The sequence below is a fragment of the Fukomys damarensis genome, unplaced genomic scaffold (genome assembly GCF_012274545.1).
Source record: "Fukomys damarensis isolate Sample0158 unplaced genomic scaffold, DMR_v1.0_HiC HiC_scaffold_34, whole genome shotgun sequence".
Classification (NCBI taxonomy): domain Eukaryota; kingdom Metazoa; phylum Chordata; class Mammalia; order Rodentia; family Bathyergidae; genus Fukomys; species Fukomys damarensis.
This window is the reverse complement of record NW_022900946.1, coordinates 13,056,959-13,069,470: the sequence shown is the minus strand read 5'-3', so window position 1 is coordinate 13,069,470 and position 12,512 is coordinate 13,056,959. Positions and strand designations below refer to the sequence as shown.

General features: G+C 44.7%; 1 protein-coding gene across 4 annotated transcripts in view; it reads right to left on the bottom strand.

Annotated features, from left to right (window-relative positions):
* Positions 1-12,512, bottom strand: part of Zc3h7a (zinc finger CCCH-type containing 7A) — a 35,687-nt gene that overhangs the window by 22,073 nt on the left and 1,102 nt on the right. For 2 of the 4 annotated variants that reach the window (XM_010610004.3, XM_033758479.1), the window contains exons 2-3: positions 1,832-1,933; positions 1,060-1,099 (exon numbers count right to left, since the gene is read on the bottom strand). In XM_010610004.3, the coding sequence (XP_010608306.1) occupies positions 1,060-1,099; positions 1,832-1,899 (108 nt within the window). In that variant the 5' untranslated portion in view covers positions 1,900-1,933. Of the gene's footprint in view, positions 1-1,059; positions 1,100-1,831; positions 1,934-2,095; positions 2,225-10,101; positions 10,117-12,512 lie in introns of those variants that run through there. The other 2 variants (XM_019205368.2, XM_010610005.3) reach the window with 2 other exon arrangements.

The following is a 12,512-nucleotide window of genomic DNA, read 5'->3' as shown; positions in this document are numbered from 1 at the left end:
GTAAATGTCTCTTTGCCATGCTAAGATCAGACACTCTACATTCTGTCCCGTTTTCTAAATTCATGTGAGCTGACTAGATCACTAAAGAAAACGGGACAGAGGAACCACAGTACCAATTGGTGTGACATGTGACCTGACACTTAAGCTTTGTGGATCTGAGTTCCAGAAGTAGAAAATGAAAGGATTCTGCTTGAATACTTGATGACTCTATTATCTGTGTGGAGAAAATGAGAGAACTGAACAGAAGAGGAAGGAGGAAACGAGGCAAGGGGCAGTGACATTAGGACACACCAAGACCCTCAGAAATGAGAAGCCATCGGTGGGCAGCAGGCAGTGTCCAGCCCACGGCCTACCCGCTGCTTTCCCTCGTCACCAGCTCTTCCCGGCATCCACCCATCCCCTCTTTACTGCCAGGACTTCTCTTCAAAATAAGAATAAAGATACTCCATATTCTCCTTCCTAACTTCCGTCCCACTTACTTATAATAAAATCGAGTAATTTTCAAGAGGTTCAAAAGAGAAACTAACTAAAGAATATTAATGGAGGAAAGAAAAGGTATGACAGGCCCGGCATGGTGACATGTGCTTGTAACCCCAGCTAATTGGGAGGCTGAGGCAGGAAGACCAAAAGTTTGAGGCTAGCCTGGACAACTTAACAAGGCTCCGTCTTAAAATAAAAGAAAAAGGATTGGGGATGTAGATCATTGGTATAGCACCTCTGGATTTGATCCCCAGTACCACTAAAAAAAAGTGGGGGAGAGGAAAATGCAGGACAGTATGTCCAACTAAGAGGGGCTGGTGAATTTTTTCTACAAATTCCTAGACAGTAAGTATTCAGGCTTTGCAACCCCATGGTCTCTGTCCCAACTACCACATGTCGCAGGGGTAGCCATATGTAATACATAAACATCTAAGTGTGGGTATTCTTTGATAAAACTACACGTGAAAGAGACAGGCCAGCCAGACCCAGCCCTTAAGGCCAGGGTCTGCCAACCCCTGCCGTAGAGTACGGCTCACAAACACTGGCAGATTTTCAAACAGACTTTCCCAGGGTCATTACCGCATATTGTTCCTGGGTTCCTGGATATGACAGCGGTGACCTAAGAAGAAAAATACAACAATTGTAATTATCAGGTTCCATTGGAATTTGTTCAGCGAGAAGGTATTTTCAAAGTGTGATTCCACTAACTTGCTGCTGGCTCAAAACACATTTTAAAATAACACTTCTCCTTTACTGGCTTGTGATTGTAGTCATGAAGAAAAAATCTCAACTATTCCTAGTATTTTCTTAAATTTAACACTTTTCTTTCACTTCTAATTCTATTAAAAGAAGGCCTAACTCTTCAAATGCCAAAAGGTTAAAAATAGTACAGAATCTCTAATACTATCTGATCCAACTTACTGCATGAGAGGACAATGTCTCCTTCCTGGGAAGGAACTCTGAGGCCACACTGCCCTGAATGTCCCCTCAACGCAGGGCGGTCTGTCTGTGACGCCCTTCCTAACAGGATGTCTGAAGGCAAAATCCCTCTGTGCAGACAGAGACTGCTTCAGTCACTTTTCATTCAGGTTCTTCCGTCTAACACCTTTGAAGATACTAAAGGATTTTGGCCTGAAAACTCAGCCATCGGAAGATCTACTTCAGAACAAACACAAGACTACTCAAAATGGGAAAGAGGGGAAGAAAAGCAAAGAATGTGTCATTTCCAACCACATTTACCAGGATCTGTTAAACGTGCCTGAAGAGTTCTCAACCTCTGCAAAATGTTCGGCCCCGGAAGAGAAGACCCACCACGCAACGGAAACCCGGACAGGGACTCTCAGGCGCTTACTGTATAAACTGCAGTCCTTCCTTAATGTTCTGCTGCCTTTTCCTTCTCTCCTCAGACACACTGGACATGTTATCCCGCACATCCACTTTCTAAATGAGCAATCTGGAAATAAAAAAGGTACAGACTTACCTCAGGGCTCCCGATCCCCACTACAAGAGTCGTTGGCCCATCTCCAACTTAGGTCTAGGGTCCTGGGCCCAGGGACCCAGAGTGAACAATCACTGCGGGTGCCCTGTGGTCTGGGGCTAAAGCGAGGGTATGCACCTCGTTAGGTCTGAACAGCTAAGCAGATTCTGGATGTCTCTCCTAAGAGGTCTCCATGAAAAGCTATTTTGCTCCTCTCTCCTTTCCTCTCTGGCTACAGGTTTTGTTCCTTTCCTGTCTGCCCACAAGTGGAAGCTGCCACGAGAACAGGCCCAGCCTTGTTTTGCTTCTGGAAGCACTCCAGAAGCAAAAAGCTTTTTCACATCGGCTTGCCTCCAAGACAGTCTGACTTCCTTGTAAGCCAAGTCTAAACCTTATAAAAGTTTGGTTACAGAAACTTCTGGGACGATCCCTGCTGGTGACAGAGCCATACCTTAAGGCACCTCAGTTGGAATTTTCTAGACAGTTGGGGCTGCCTTCTGTGTCACGCTGATAACGTCAACAGGTGTCTGTCCCCTTGGGGCTACCCTTACTGATCAGGGCTCACTGAAGAGTCTCAGCAAGTTAGAGAGCAGCAAAGAGGCCTGAGATAGAACCCTGTCCGCTTGTCTAAAACCAAGGCTTCTAACTCAGTATTTCTGGGCCAAGTAATTGTTTACCTATGGGGGCGGGTGTGTGTGTGCGTGGTGCAACTCAGGACATGAGCAGTTTCTCTGGCCTCTACCCACATGCCAGCAGCACTTTACCCTGCCTCACCCCAAGAGTGTTAACAACCAAAAACGTCTCCACACATTGCCAAACATCCAGGGCCAGGGACGTTTGCACAGTCGCCCTCTGCTGAGAACTACTGCGACTAGAAATTAAGACGACATCGTCTTACATAAATCATATAGTTGATCCTAGAGGCGGAAAGGGTAAGTCTACCCATACTTCAAGTGCATAGCTCCAATGTTTTAGTTTCACTATTGCTTAACACTTGTAGTTGTGTTTTTTTGTTTTTTTTGGGTTTTTTTTTTTTTTGGTTTTTTGAGACAGGTTCTCACTATGTAGTCCAGACTGCTCTGGAACTCACTGTGTAGCACAGGCTGGTCTCGAACTCACAGCAATCTTCCTGCCTCAGCCTCCCAAGTGCTGGGATTACAGACTTGTGCCACCACGCCCGGCTCAGTTTTATTTTGAAGCCACTTTTTTCTAAGTGTGAGGGTGGGATGAGGGTTGATTACCAGCACTGATTCCTGTCCTCCTTTATACACCTTCAGATGGGGCACTTGCGAGGCTCTGGGTTCGAGCCTCAACAACAAAAATTAAAATTTTAAAAATTGCATCTTATACATAAAAGCTGCTACTTTATTGAAGTGTTTACGTGGGGAAAGACACGATGGCTTGCATGTGCTTCAAAACACTCCAGCAAATTATAAATTATAAAAGGGTTGGGGAGAACAGGAGTTGAAACAGCAGAATGTTGATAGCCATTGGTGCTGAGTACAGGAAAATTCTCTTTGGATGTATTTAAAATTTTCCAAAATAAAGCTTAAAAGGTCTGTGACAGTGAGGTAAAATAGCAGTACTTCTGGAATCTTCTTTTAAAATATGAGCAAAAAGGAGAGTGGATGGGCGGAAATGAAACAAGAGTATTGAAACTACAGATGACTATTCCAGTGGGGTTGCAGGAGTATGGGGGTTCATTCCACACTTCTACCACTTGTAGGTGTCTATTTCCCTAATGAAAGATATTTGTTTTTAAAATTCATATTTGTGTGTATAGTTATTCAAGGAGGAATTACATGTAGAGAAAAAGATTAACTCAACAGGATACAAAATCAACATTAAAAAAATCAATTGCTTTTCTAAAGACCAACAATGAACTGAGAAAGAAATCAAGAAAAACACTTCCATTCATAATAGGTTCAAACAAAAATTAAAAATACCAGCCAGATGTGGTGGTACACGCCTATAATAACACTTTCTGGGTGGGTGAGGCAGGAGGATTATAGGTTGGAGTCCAGCCTGGACAACTTAGCCACTTAATGAGACACTGTCTCAAAACAAGAAAAATTTAGGAAGGGCTGTGAGCTACACAGAAAGTTTGAGGCCAGCCTGAACTACATGGCAAAACGCTGTTCTCAAAAAAAAAAAGCGGGGGAGGGGACTGCGGATATAGCTAAGTGTGAAAAATCTTAGGTTCAACCCCCATACCACACACACAAAAAAAATCATGACTTACTGAGTGAAAAGTACCCACTACACTCCATTTCCATTAAGTGAAAGACGCCTATAATACCAGCACTTGGGAGGCTGAGGCAGGATCACCTGAGCAGGAGGCCAGCCTGGGCTCCATAGGGTTCAAGGTTAGCCTGAAATATAGAGCGAGACCCTATCTCGAAAAACTACCCCAAAAGTTTTTATTTTAAAAATATATATGGCATTGCCAACTTTTTATTTTAAAAAATGCATTTATATACAGATGTATCAAGTAATCATCTAGAATGGTGTTCACTTAACTGCTTTCATCTGTCTCTGCGAATAAGAAGCTGTGTGTTTTTTTTGTTTAAAAGTACATATTTTTTGACGTGCTATTATAAATGCTTCTAAGTGGATGAAATTAAGAACTACTGTAAGCATGTGAGGTGATGGATATATTAATGGAATCAATTCACAATATATATTTATTTCAAAATAAGCTGTATACCTTAAATGAGGGATTTCATTTGCCAATTACACTCATTAAAATCTAGGGGGAAAAATTAACCCAATATCTACAAAAAACAGATGAATAAATTGTTCTGGGGAAAAAAGGTAGGAAATAAAAATGCCTATAATGTGACCTCTTTTTTTTTTAAGTGGGAGTAGGTGAATGTATTCATATTCCTTGTAATAATAACATATATATAAAACAGCTCTAGATGGAAACACAGGAAACTACTGCAAAAAACTGGGGCCCTGGATCAGGTAGGATGATGTTTCTTCGTTTTATTGTTCTCACTGTTGAGCCATCTAAATGAATTACCGGGCATTAAAAAAAATATGAAGTATTTTATAAAAACCAGTAAGAAAAGAATGCATGAAAGTCTGCGTAAGGACCGAGGATGCAGCTCAGTAGCAGAGTGCTTACCTAGCACATGCAAGGCCCTGGGTTCAATCCGAACACTGCTAATTAATGAATGGATTAAAATAAAAAGTCTAAATAGCCCATCCTTGGAAAACTGACTCAGGGGCCCAGAGTTTTCTGATTTGTTTAAAGCAGGACCACCCCAGGCAGGGTGGAATACACCACAACCCAGCACACAGGAGGCAAGCCCAGCAGGGATTATGCAGCAGTGAGATCTTGTCTCAAAATGACAGCCACCACAACAAAAACAGGAGCAATTCTCTGCCTTTCCTCAGGGGTGGTGGGTGCAAGGGGGGTGTTAGGCCTGGAGCCCAGGGCCCTGTGCGCGCTAAGTGTGAGTTCTACCACTGAGGCACCTAAAAAGGGCGAACTGCAGAATCAGAACTCTGGAGCTCACAGGGGACCAAGTGAGGCCAGGGCGTCAGAAGCAACCCCACTCTCCAGATCTCACAAGCTGGGGTGGGGAGTCAGCCTGAGGTTCAACTGTAGTAAATCTGCTGGCTAAGAAGGGACTCCTGCAGCACAATAATCCACCAAGTTAATAGCCTTAAGGCTATTTCCTCAAGAACTGCTAGAAAACCTCTAACCTTGACCCGTTACAAAGGGCACGGGGCAAAAAGCTGACAACACAAAATGGTCATCAGAAAGAAGGAAGGAACAGATGTTTCTAGAAGTAACAAATACATCCCTCCTAAACAGGTACCAAGACTCTGGAACACAATGTCAGGGAGTAGTTAAATACAGTAAAACACGACTTCTAGCTCAGAGATTTTTTAAAGTTTCCCAAAATCTTAATGAAAAATTTCAAATATACAATAACCTTATTTTTATAATGCTCACATCCGCATATACTACCCATATTCTATAATTCATATTTTCTGATATTTATCTCCTGTCGGTCTTTATCCTGCTGTCCTCCCATCGATCCACTTTATTGTCTTGACAAATGTCAAAGAGAGCTGCAGACATCGGTCACAATTCACTCCCAAGCACCTCGTAATGCATAGCATTGCCATGTTGTCTTCCACTCGGAGGTAAAATGTGCAAATCTTCCTGTGGTGCTGGAATCAAAGCCTGTGGCCTCATACGCGCTAGCCGAGCACTGCACCACTGAGCTGGAGCCTAAATGCACAGCTGAGTAACTCCTATAATCCAGACCATCACCTGGCTCCCCAGAGTTCCCAGTCCCACCCCACCCAGGAAGTCACTGTTCTGATTTTTTTCAAGAAAGATTTTTTTTTTTAAAAAAGAAATTTTTCACCTCATTTTTGTGTTTTTTGTTTTTGACTTTTTTTTCAGTGCTGGGGCTCAAACTCAGGGCCTCATGAGAACGCGAAGCAAGCGCTCTGACAAAGAGCCACATCTCCATCCTGTACAAATGTGGTCTCAATTTCAAAGTGATTTTATAAAGTTCATCCAACTGTCACTTCTCTCCCTCCAACTCAGCAATATTTGCATGTCTGCTCCTCCATGAAACCCTCTCCCAGCACCTTCCTCTCCCAGCCCTGGCCAGGCTTATCCCAACCCACAGACCCCGGCTCCTCACAGCCTCATGTTCCTTCTCCCTGGCCTTGAGCCTTTACTGGACCCCTCTGGAGGCCCTCCTGCAAGCCAGGATGTCAGCGACCTCCACTGGGGCCCCCAGGACTCCCCAGTGCATCCCAGATAGAGCTCTGGAGGGACTTGAGATGTACCCTCTGCCCACTTGGATGTCACTAAGATGTCTCAAGCTGCTGAAAAGTACTGTAATATGACAGTGAAAAGGAAAGGCTCCTTCCTGACCCTGTCACATTTGGTCACCCTGTTTGCCCTACATAAGAGCCATCAATCACTGTTTCCAGTCTTTTACGTATCCTGCCAAAGATATTCTATAGAACAATTCTGCATTTTGATTGTGGTGCTGGGTACATGAATCTACGCACATCTAAATAAAACTGCACAGAAACACACACGCAGAAGCACAATTGCATGCTGGTAACAATGAGCACAGATACCTGTAATTCCAGCTACTCAGGAGGCTGAGGCTGCAAGTTGGAGGCCAGTTTGGGCAACTCAGGGAGACACTGTCTCGAAAAAACAAAAACAAAAAACAAAAAGCCCACAGCTGGATGTAGCCCCGCAATCCCTGGGTTCAATGCCGATACAGGGGGAAAAAGAAAGCAGGTCTGTAATACGGTCAGCAGTATTACACTAATCGCAACTTCACAGTTACAACGTGAACTACAGTTATAGGTCATCAATAGGGAGCCAGGGAGAAGGGCTCACTGGCTCTGTGCACCACTTCTGTAATTTCCTGTAAGGCTGTAGTTATCTTAAAGAACTAAAAGTTTTCTGGGTTTTTTTGTTTGTTTTTTGTTTTTTTTTTAATAAACCACAGCCACTAGCATGTTCTGTACTTCACTTTTTGCACTAAGCACCCAGGGTCATTCCGCATCAGTACAAACATACAAGTATTCCAGGACAAAGTTGTGCCATAATTTAATCAGTCTTCTGGCAGATGTTTTACTTGTTTGCAGCCTTGATGGTTTATCACACACAGGGCATTTCATGATATGTATAAGGATCTCTTTAAAGAATCTCTTTGGGACACAGGTCACTCATTTGTCTATTTTGCCAGCTACTGCCAAGGAATACCAAATGACACACTGCCTACCAACAGCAGAGGAGGCCAGGCAGGATGGCACATGCCTGTATCCCAGCACTCCAGAGGCTGAGGCAGGAGGATCACATGAGTTCAAGGACAGCCTGAACTTCACAGTGACACTCTGTCTCAAAAACAAAGCAAAGCACAAGAGTGCACAAGGGTTCCTGTTCCACCCTCAACTGTGCTCACAGTCGGCAGGGTGAGCAACTGTGAGAATGGTTGACCTGTCAGCAGTAAGGCTGAGCATATTTCTAGAGGGAAGGCCCCAGGACAGCCTTTTCCCCTTCATGACCTTTGCCCATTTATCAATGAGGTTGAGCATTTCCTTACCTATGCAAGCTCTTTATATCTAGAGGAAACATGGAACATCCATACTAAGGTGCTACATCAGTATTTCCCTGAATTTGATGTCAATCTTTTGACCTTGGTTATGGAACTTTTTTTTTTTCTTTTTTTTTTTTTTTTTTTTTTTTTTTTTTGGCAGTGCTGGGGATGAATGTACATGCTAGGCAAGCGCTCTACCCTCAGCACCCTTAGGGGACTTTTTCACAGCAAATATTTTATTATTTTTATTGGGGTGGGGTGTGAGACAGGATCTTGGGGCCTCAAACTCACTCTGTAACCATAGATTGGCCTCAAACTCAGGTTCTTCCTGCTCCAGGCTCCCAGCGCTTGGAGTGCCGGGATTACAGGCATGTGCCACCATGTGTGGCTATGCATAGTATACTTGCAAGCAAGAAACTCAATGAAATAGGAGTTAGTATCATTAAATGAACTCAACTCTTCTAAACTGACATATAATCCCTTCCGGTCAGTCAACTTAAAATCTGTTCCTCAGCTGGAAGTAAGGATAAAAGGTATGCTGCACTTTCCTTGTAATGCCCTAGAGATTTGAAACTCACGTCCTAATGTCTAGTACAATACCAGTAGGACAGATACATTCATATCCATGAGCTTTTGGCCTTAGAGGGTAACATTAGAATCTAAGCTCGCTCTCACCAGCACAGCACAGGCAGTACCTGAACATGACAGCCACATACTGAGATAGAAATAGTAGCTACATCTGCCCGGATGACATGTGCTATGCTAAGTGCTTTGGTGTATGGTATGAAGTCATTTCATCCTGATAACTTTAGGGGATAGGTGCTATCAGCCAACACAAGTGACAATCCCTCCCTGCTCAGGACCACACAGCAAGGAAGCCGCAGAGCTGGATTCAAAGCCAGACAGACTGGCCCCATGCTGGAGCATTTAACCACCTCATTATTTATTCTGCAGTGCCTGAGTCACCAGGAGGGGCAGGGTTCTCAAAAAAAGGTTGGTACTTCAAGGCCATTCAAGAGAAGCAGAATAAACACACCCATAGAAGTGTAAGCAAAGTCCTGCTCAAGGGGTGTCATTCAAAGCAACTTAGAGCACTTTCCCAGGCGCGCAGCGGACAGAGAATCAAGATCAAACTCCAAGAAAATATCTTTCCACGTCTCCCATCCAGAAGAGAATGTGTTTAGACAGAAATACATGATATAAAGCAGTCCTACTTACAAGACATTAACAGAGGACCGAAAGTATCCCATAAAGGCAGCACAGAGGTCAGCAGGCACAGCAGGGTTTGTATTTTTTGCCTAAAAAGGTATCCCACAGTTCTGAGCCAAAAATTACAATTACCATTTCTTTTCACTTCTATCCTCACACCTAGGCATGCAGAAAGGCATTAAAACAACTAAAAAGTCAGCACACTAAGATTACCGTCAACCTTGTCCTGCAATCCAGTAACTCACGGACTCCCGCAACATTTAGCAGAACCCTGGGGCACCAGCCCAGCCAACCCAGGCAGGGAGTCACTGTTGCACAGTTCCACCACCTGAAACACTGAAAAATCCTACTGACACTCTGTGAAAGTTTCTTCCTTTTACTGAAAGTAAACTCCATGGTAGAGGCTCTGTCCAACCTCGGGAAAGTGTTCTAACGGTTTGGCCATCCCCACCTCCACTGCAACTGCTCGCTTTGAAACTGCTGGTGGATTTCAGATGCTCTAAGATTAAACCACCTGCCAGAGCCTCCCTAAACTAGGTGGCTCACCCAGAACAATGCAGCTCAGAGGAACTGCAGCCACACTGCAGGATTCAACCATAAAGATTTCACACCAGTCCGCTGATACATACGTTTTCCTGGGCACTCAGACTGCCAGGATGTGCCCAGGACCAGGTGAGGTCTTCCTACTGGAGTTAAAGGCTGACACCTGACCCCAACACACTCTTGCCTTCTCCCCAAATGTGCCAGATTAACATCCGGTTCCAAATTTAGATCTTTTCATAAAATATACACATTTTTTATTCTCTAGTTTTTGCAAAACACATTTTCTGCTCCTCTCACCTTCCATTGCATGACTGCTAAAGCTTCATAGGATACACGAAATTACCTAATAGCAATTAAATAAACAACACAATGTTAAACTCACAAAATTAAAAGTGAACTTGTTGGGACAATCTGGCAAGGTAACATTATTTCTTTACTTCAGGACGATCACCCACTAGCACTAATTTAAAATCTGGATTAATATTTTAATATTTCTCCCCATCTAACAATGTTATCTAAAGGTTCTTTTCTTGATTTGTACATACTACAGGCTTTAAAGGAAACAAATTTTACTTCTAAGATTCTAGGCAAAAAAGTATTTTCACTCAAACGGAGTACTTTAAGATATTCTCTAGGGTTGGGCAGGGTAGTTCATGTCTGAAATCCCATCACTCTGGAAGGCTGAGGCAGGAAGATTCCAAGTTCCAGTCCAGCCTTCACAATTTGAGATCCTGTCTCAAAAACTAAAAAAGGCTGGAGATGTAACTTAGTGCACAGGCCCTAGGTTCAATTCCAGCAAAAAAAAAAAAAAGAAGAAAAGAAAAGAAAAGAGAGAGATTACCTCCAAGACAAGCTTCCTCATATCGTATTGCATCTACAAAGTTCATTCCAGAGTGTTTGTGGCAACAGATATAGATGTGGCCTTCTGTTCTTTGCATTATCAGGATGTTGAAATCCTTCCTAGAGTTGAGCGACTCTATCACAACTGTTTTCTTCCACTTAAAAACATCCATTTAACTCGCCCAAATCAGCAGGTTTTCAAATGTGTCAAAACTAAGAATTGTGTGTCCCTATGGTTGACAAACCAAGATTCATACTGGCAAAAACAGACAGAGTAGGTCAGGGTATAACTCCCAACCTAGGGTCACAACACAGGCCAGGGCAGGGTCTCTCCAGGACACGTGGGATGGCAGAAAATCCGCCGGGCCCTTTGCAGGACAGTATTTATCCTGCAGCGCAGCCTGATTCTGAGGTGGGCCTCGGCCAACCAGCCCGACTCCAACGTACGTACGGCAGACAGGGAGGGTAAATTTCTCAGAAGGAAAATCGTGCCCGCTAGCTTGAATCATTTTGCAAATTAGGTCAAGACCCCCACTGAGCAATTCAGTGCCTCAATTCAAATGAGGGTGAGAGGAAAGGCAGCAGATTCTTTGAGAGCCGCCTCCAGTGAAGGAGGCCACACGTCTGCTTCCAGAGAAGCAGGAAAAGGCTGGCAGATGGCAGACGGAGGCTCTGGCCCCTCCCCGTTCGGATGCTCCAGTTGAGAGCTGTCCAACAGAAATTCACGGCCAGCCACATGTGCCGTTTGATTGTCAAGGAGCCACACTACGAAAGCACAAAGAAATTGCTGGCATTAACTCTCACTTTATACTTCAAGCCAATATAGCCACGAAATTATCATCTCAACACATTTAAGTACGGTATAAAGGATTACAAATGAGTTTCTCTTTTTTTGAGGTCTTTCTTAAAAGCTCCCTTTTCTCGGGTTGTTTTTAAAACCAGACTTTTAATACCACACCAGAAAGGCATCACGATTCGTCCTAGCCACATTCAAGGGGTCAGTGGCCAGTGGTCTTCTAAGAGGACAGCGCAGATCCAGTGTGAGCAGACCCTTGATTTTTAAATACCTAACACGGCTTGGCGTGGAGGCTCACGCCTGTAATCCAAATACGCTAGGATGCTGAGGCGGGAAGATCCCAAATTTGAGCCCGACCTGGGCAACTGAGCAAGACTGTCTCAAAATAAGACCATAAAAGGGGCTTGGGACGCAGCTCAGTGAGAAGGCCCGGGGTTCGATCCCCAGTACCGCAAGAGATAAAGGAAAAAGGAAAACTTAACCAGGGTCCCCCGCTCCTTAATTCCTCAACATCTGGGGGACCGGAAAGAGCCCGACTCTGAGAAGCTCACCCAATGGGGACGCAGGCTCCACCCCCGGGCCGCCTGGCCACGCCCCTGCGATGACCGCCCCCCCAACCGGAAGCTCCCGCTAATGAGAACTGACAGATCTTCATTCTTCTGAGGGTGGGCAGGAGAAAACTAAAACCGAGCCTTCTCCCAGCGGCGCAGGGACCGGAAACCAGCGGCCACCCACCGCCCCGCGCAAAACCAGGAGGGCTTCACCCGAAACGCCCCAGGCCCGCAGCCTTAATTCGGGGCTCCCGCTTTCACCGGCACACCCAGGACCACGAAAAAACAAAAACGTTCAAGTGCAATCACCAAAAAAAGACAGGAGAAAACTAAAACCGAGCCTTCTCCCAGCGGCGCAGGGACCGGAAACCAGCGGCCACCCACCGCCCCGCGCAAAACCAGGAGGGCTTCACCCGAAACGCCCCAGGCCCGCAGCCTTAATTCGGGGCTCCCGCTTTCACCGGCACACCCAGGACCACGAAAAAACAAAAACGTTCAAGTGCAATCACCAAAAAAAGAGA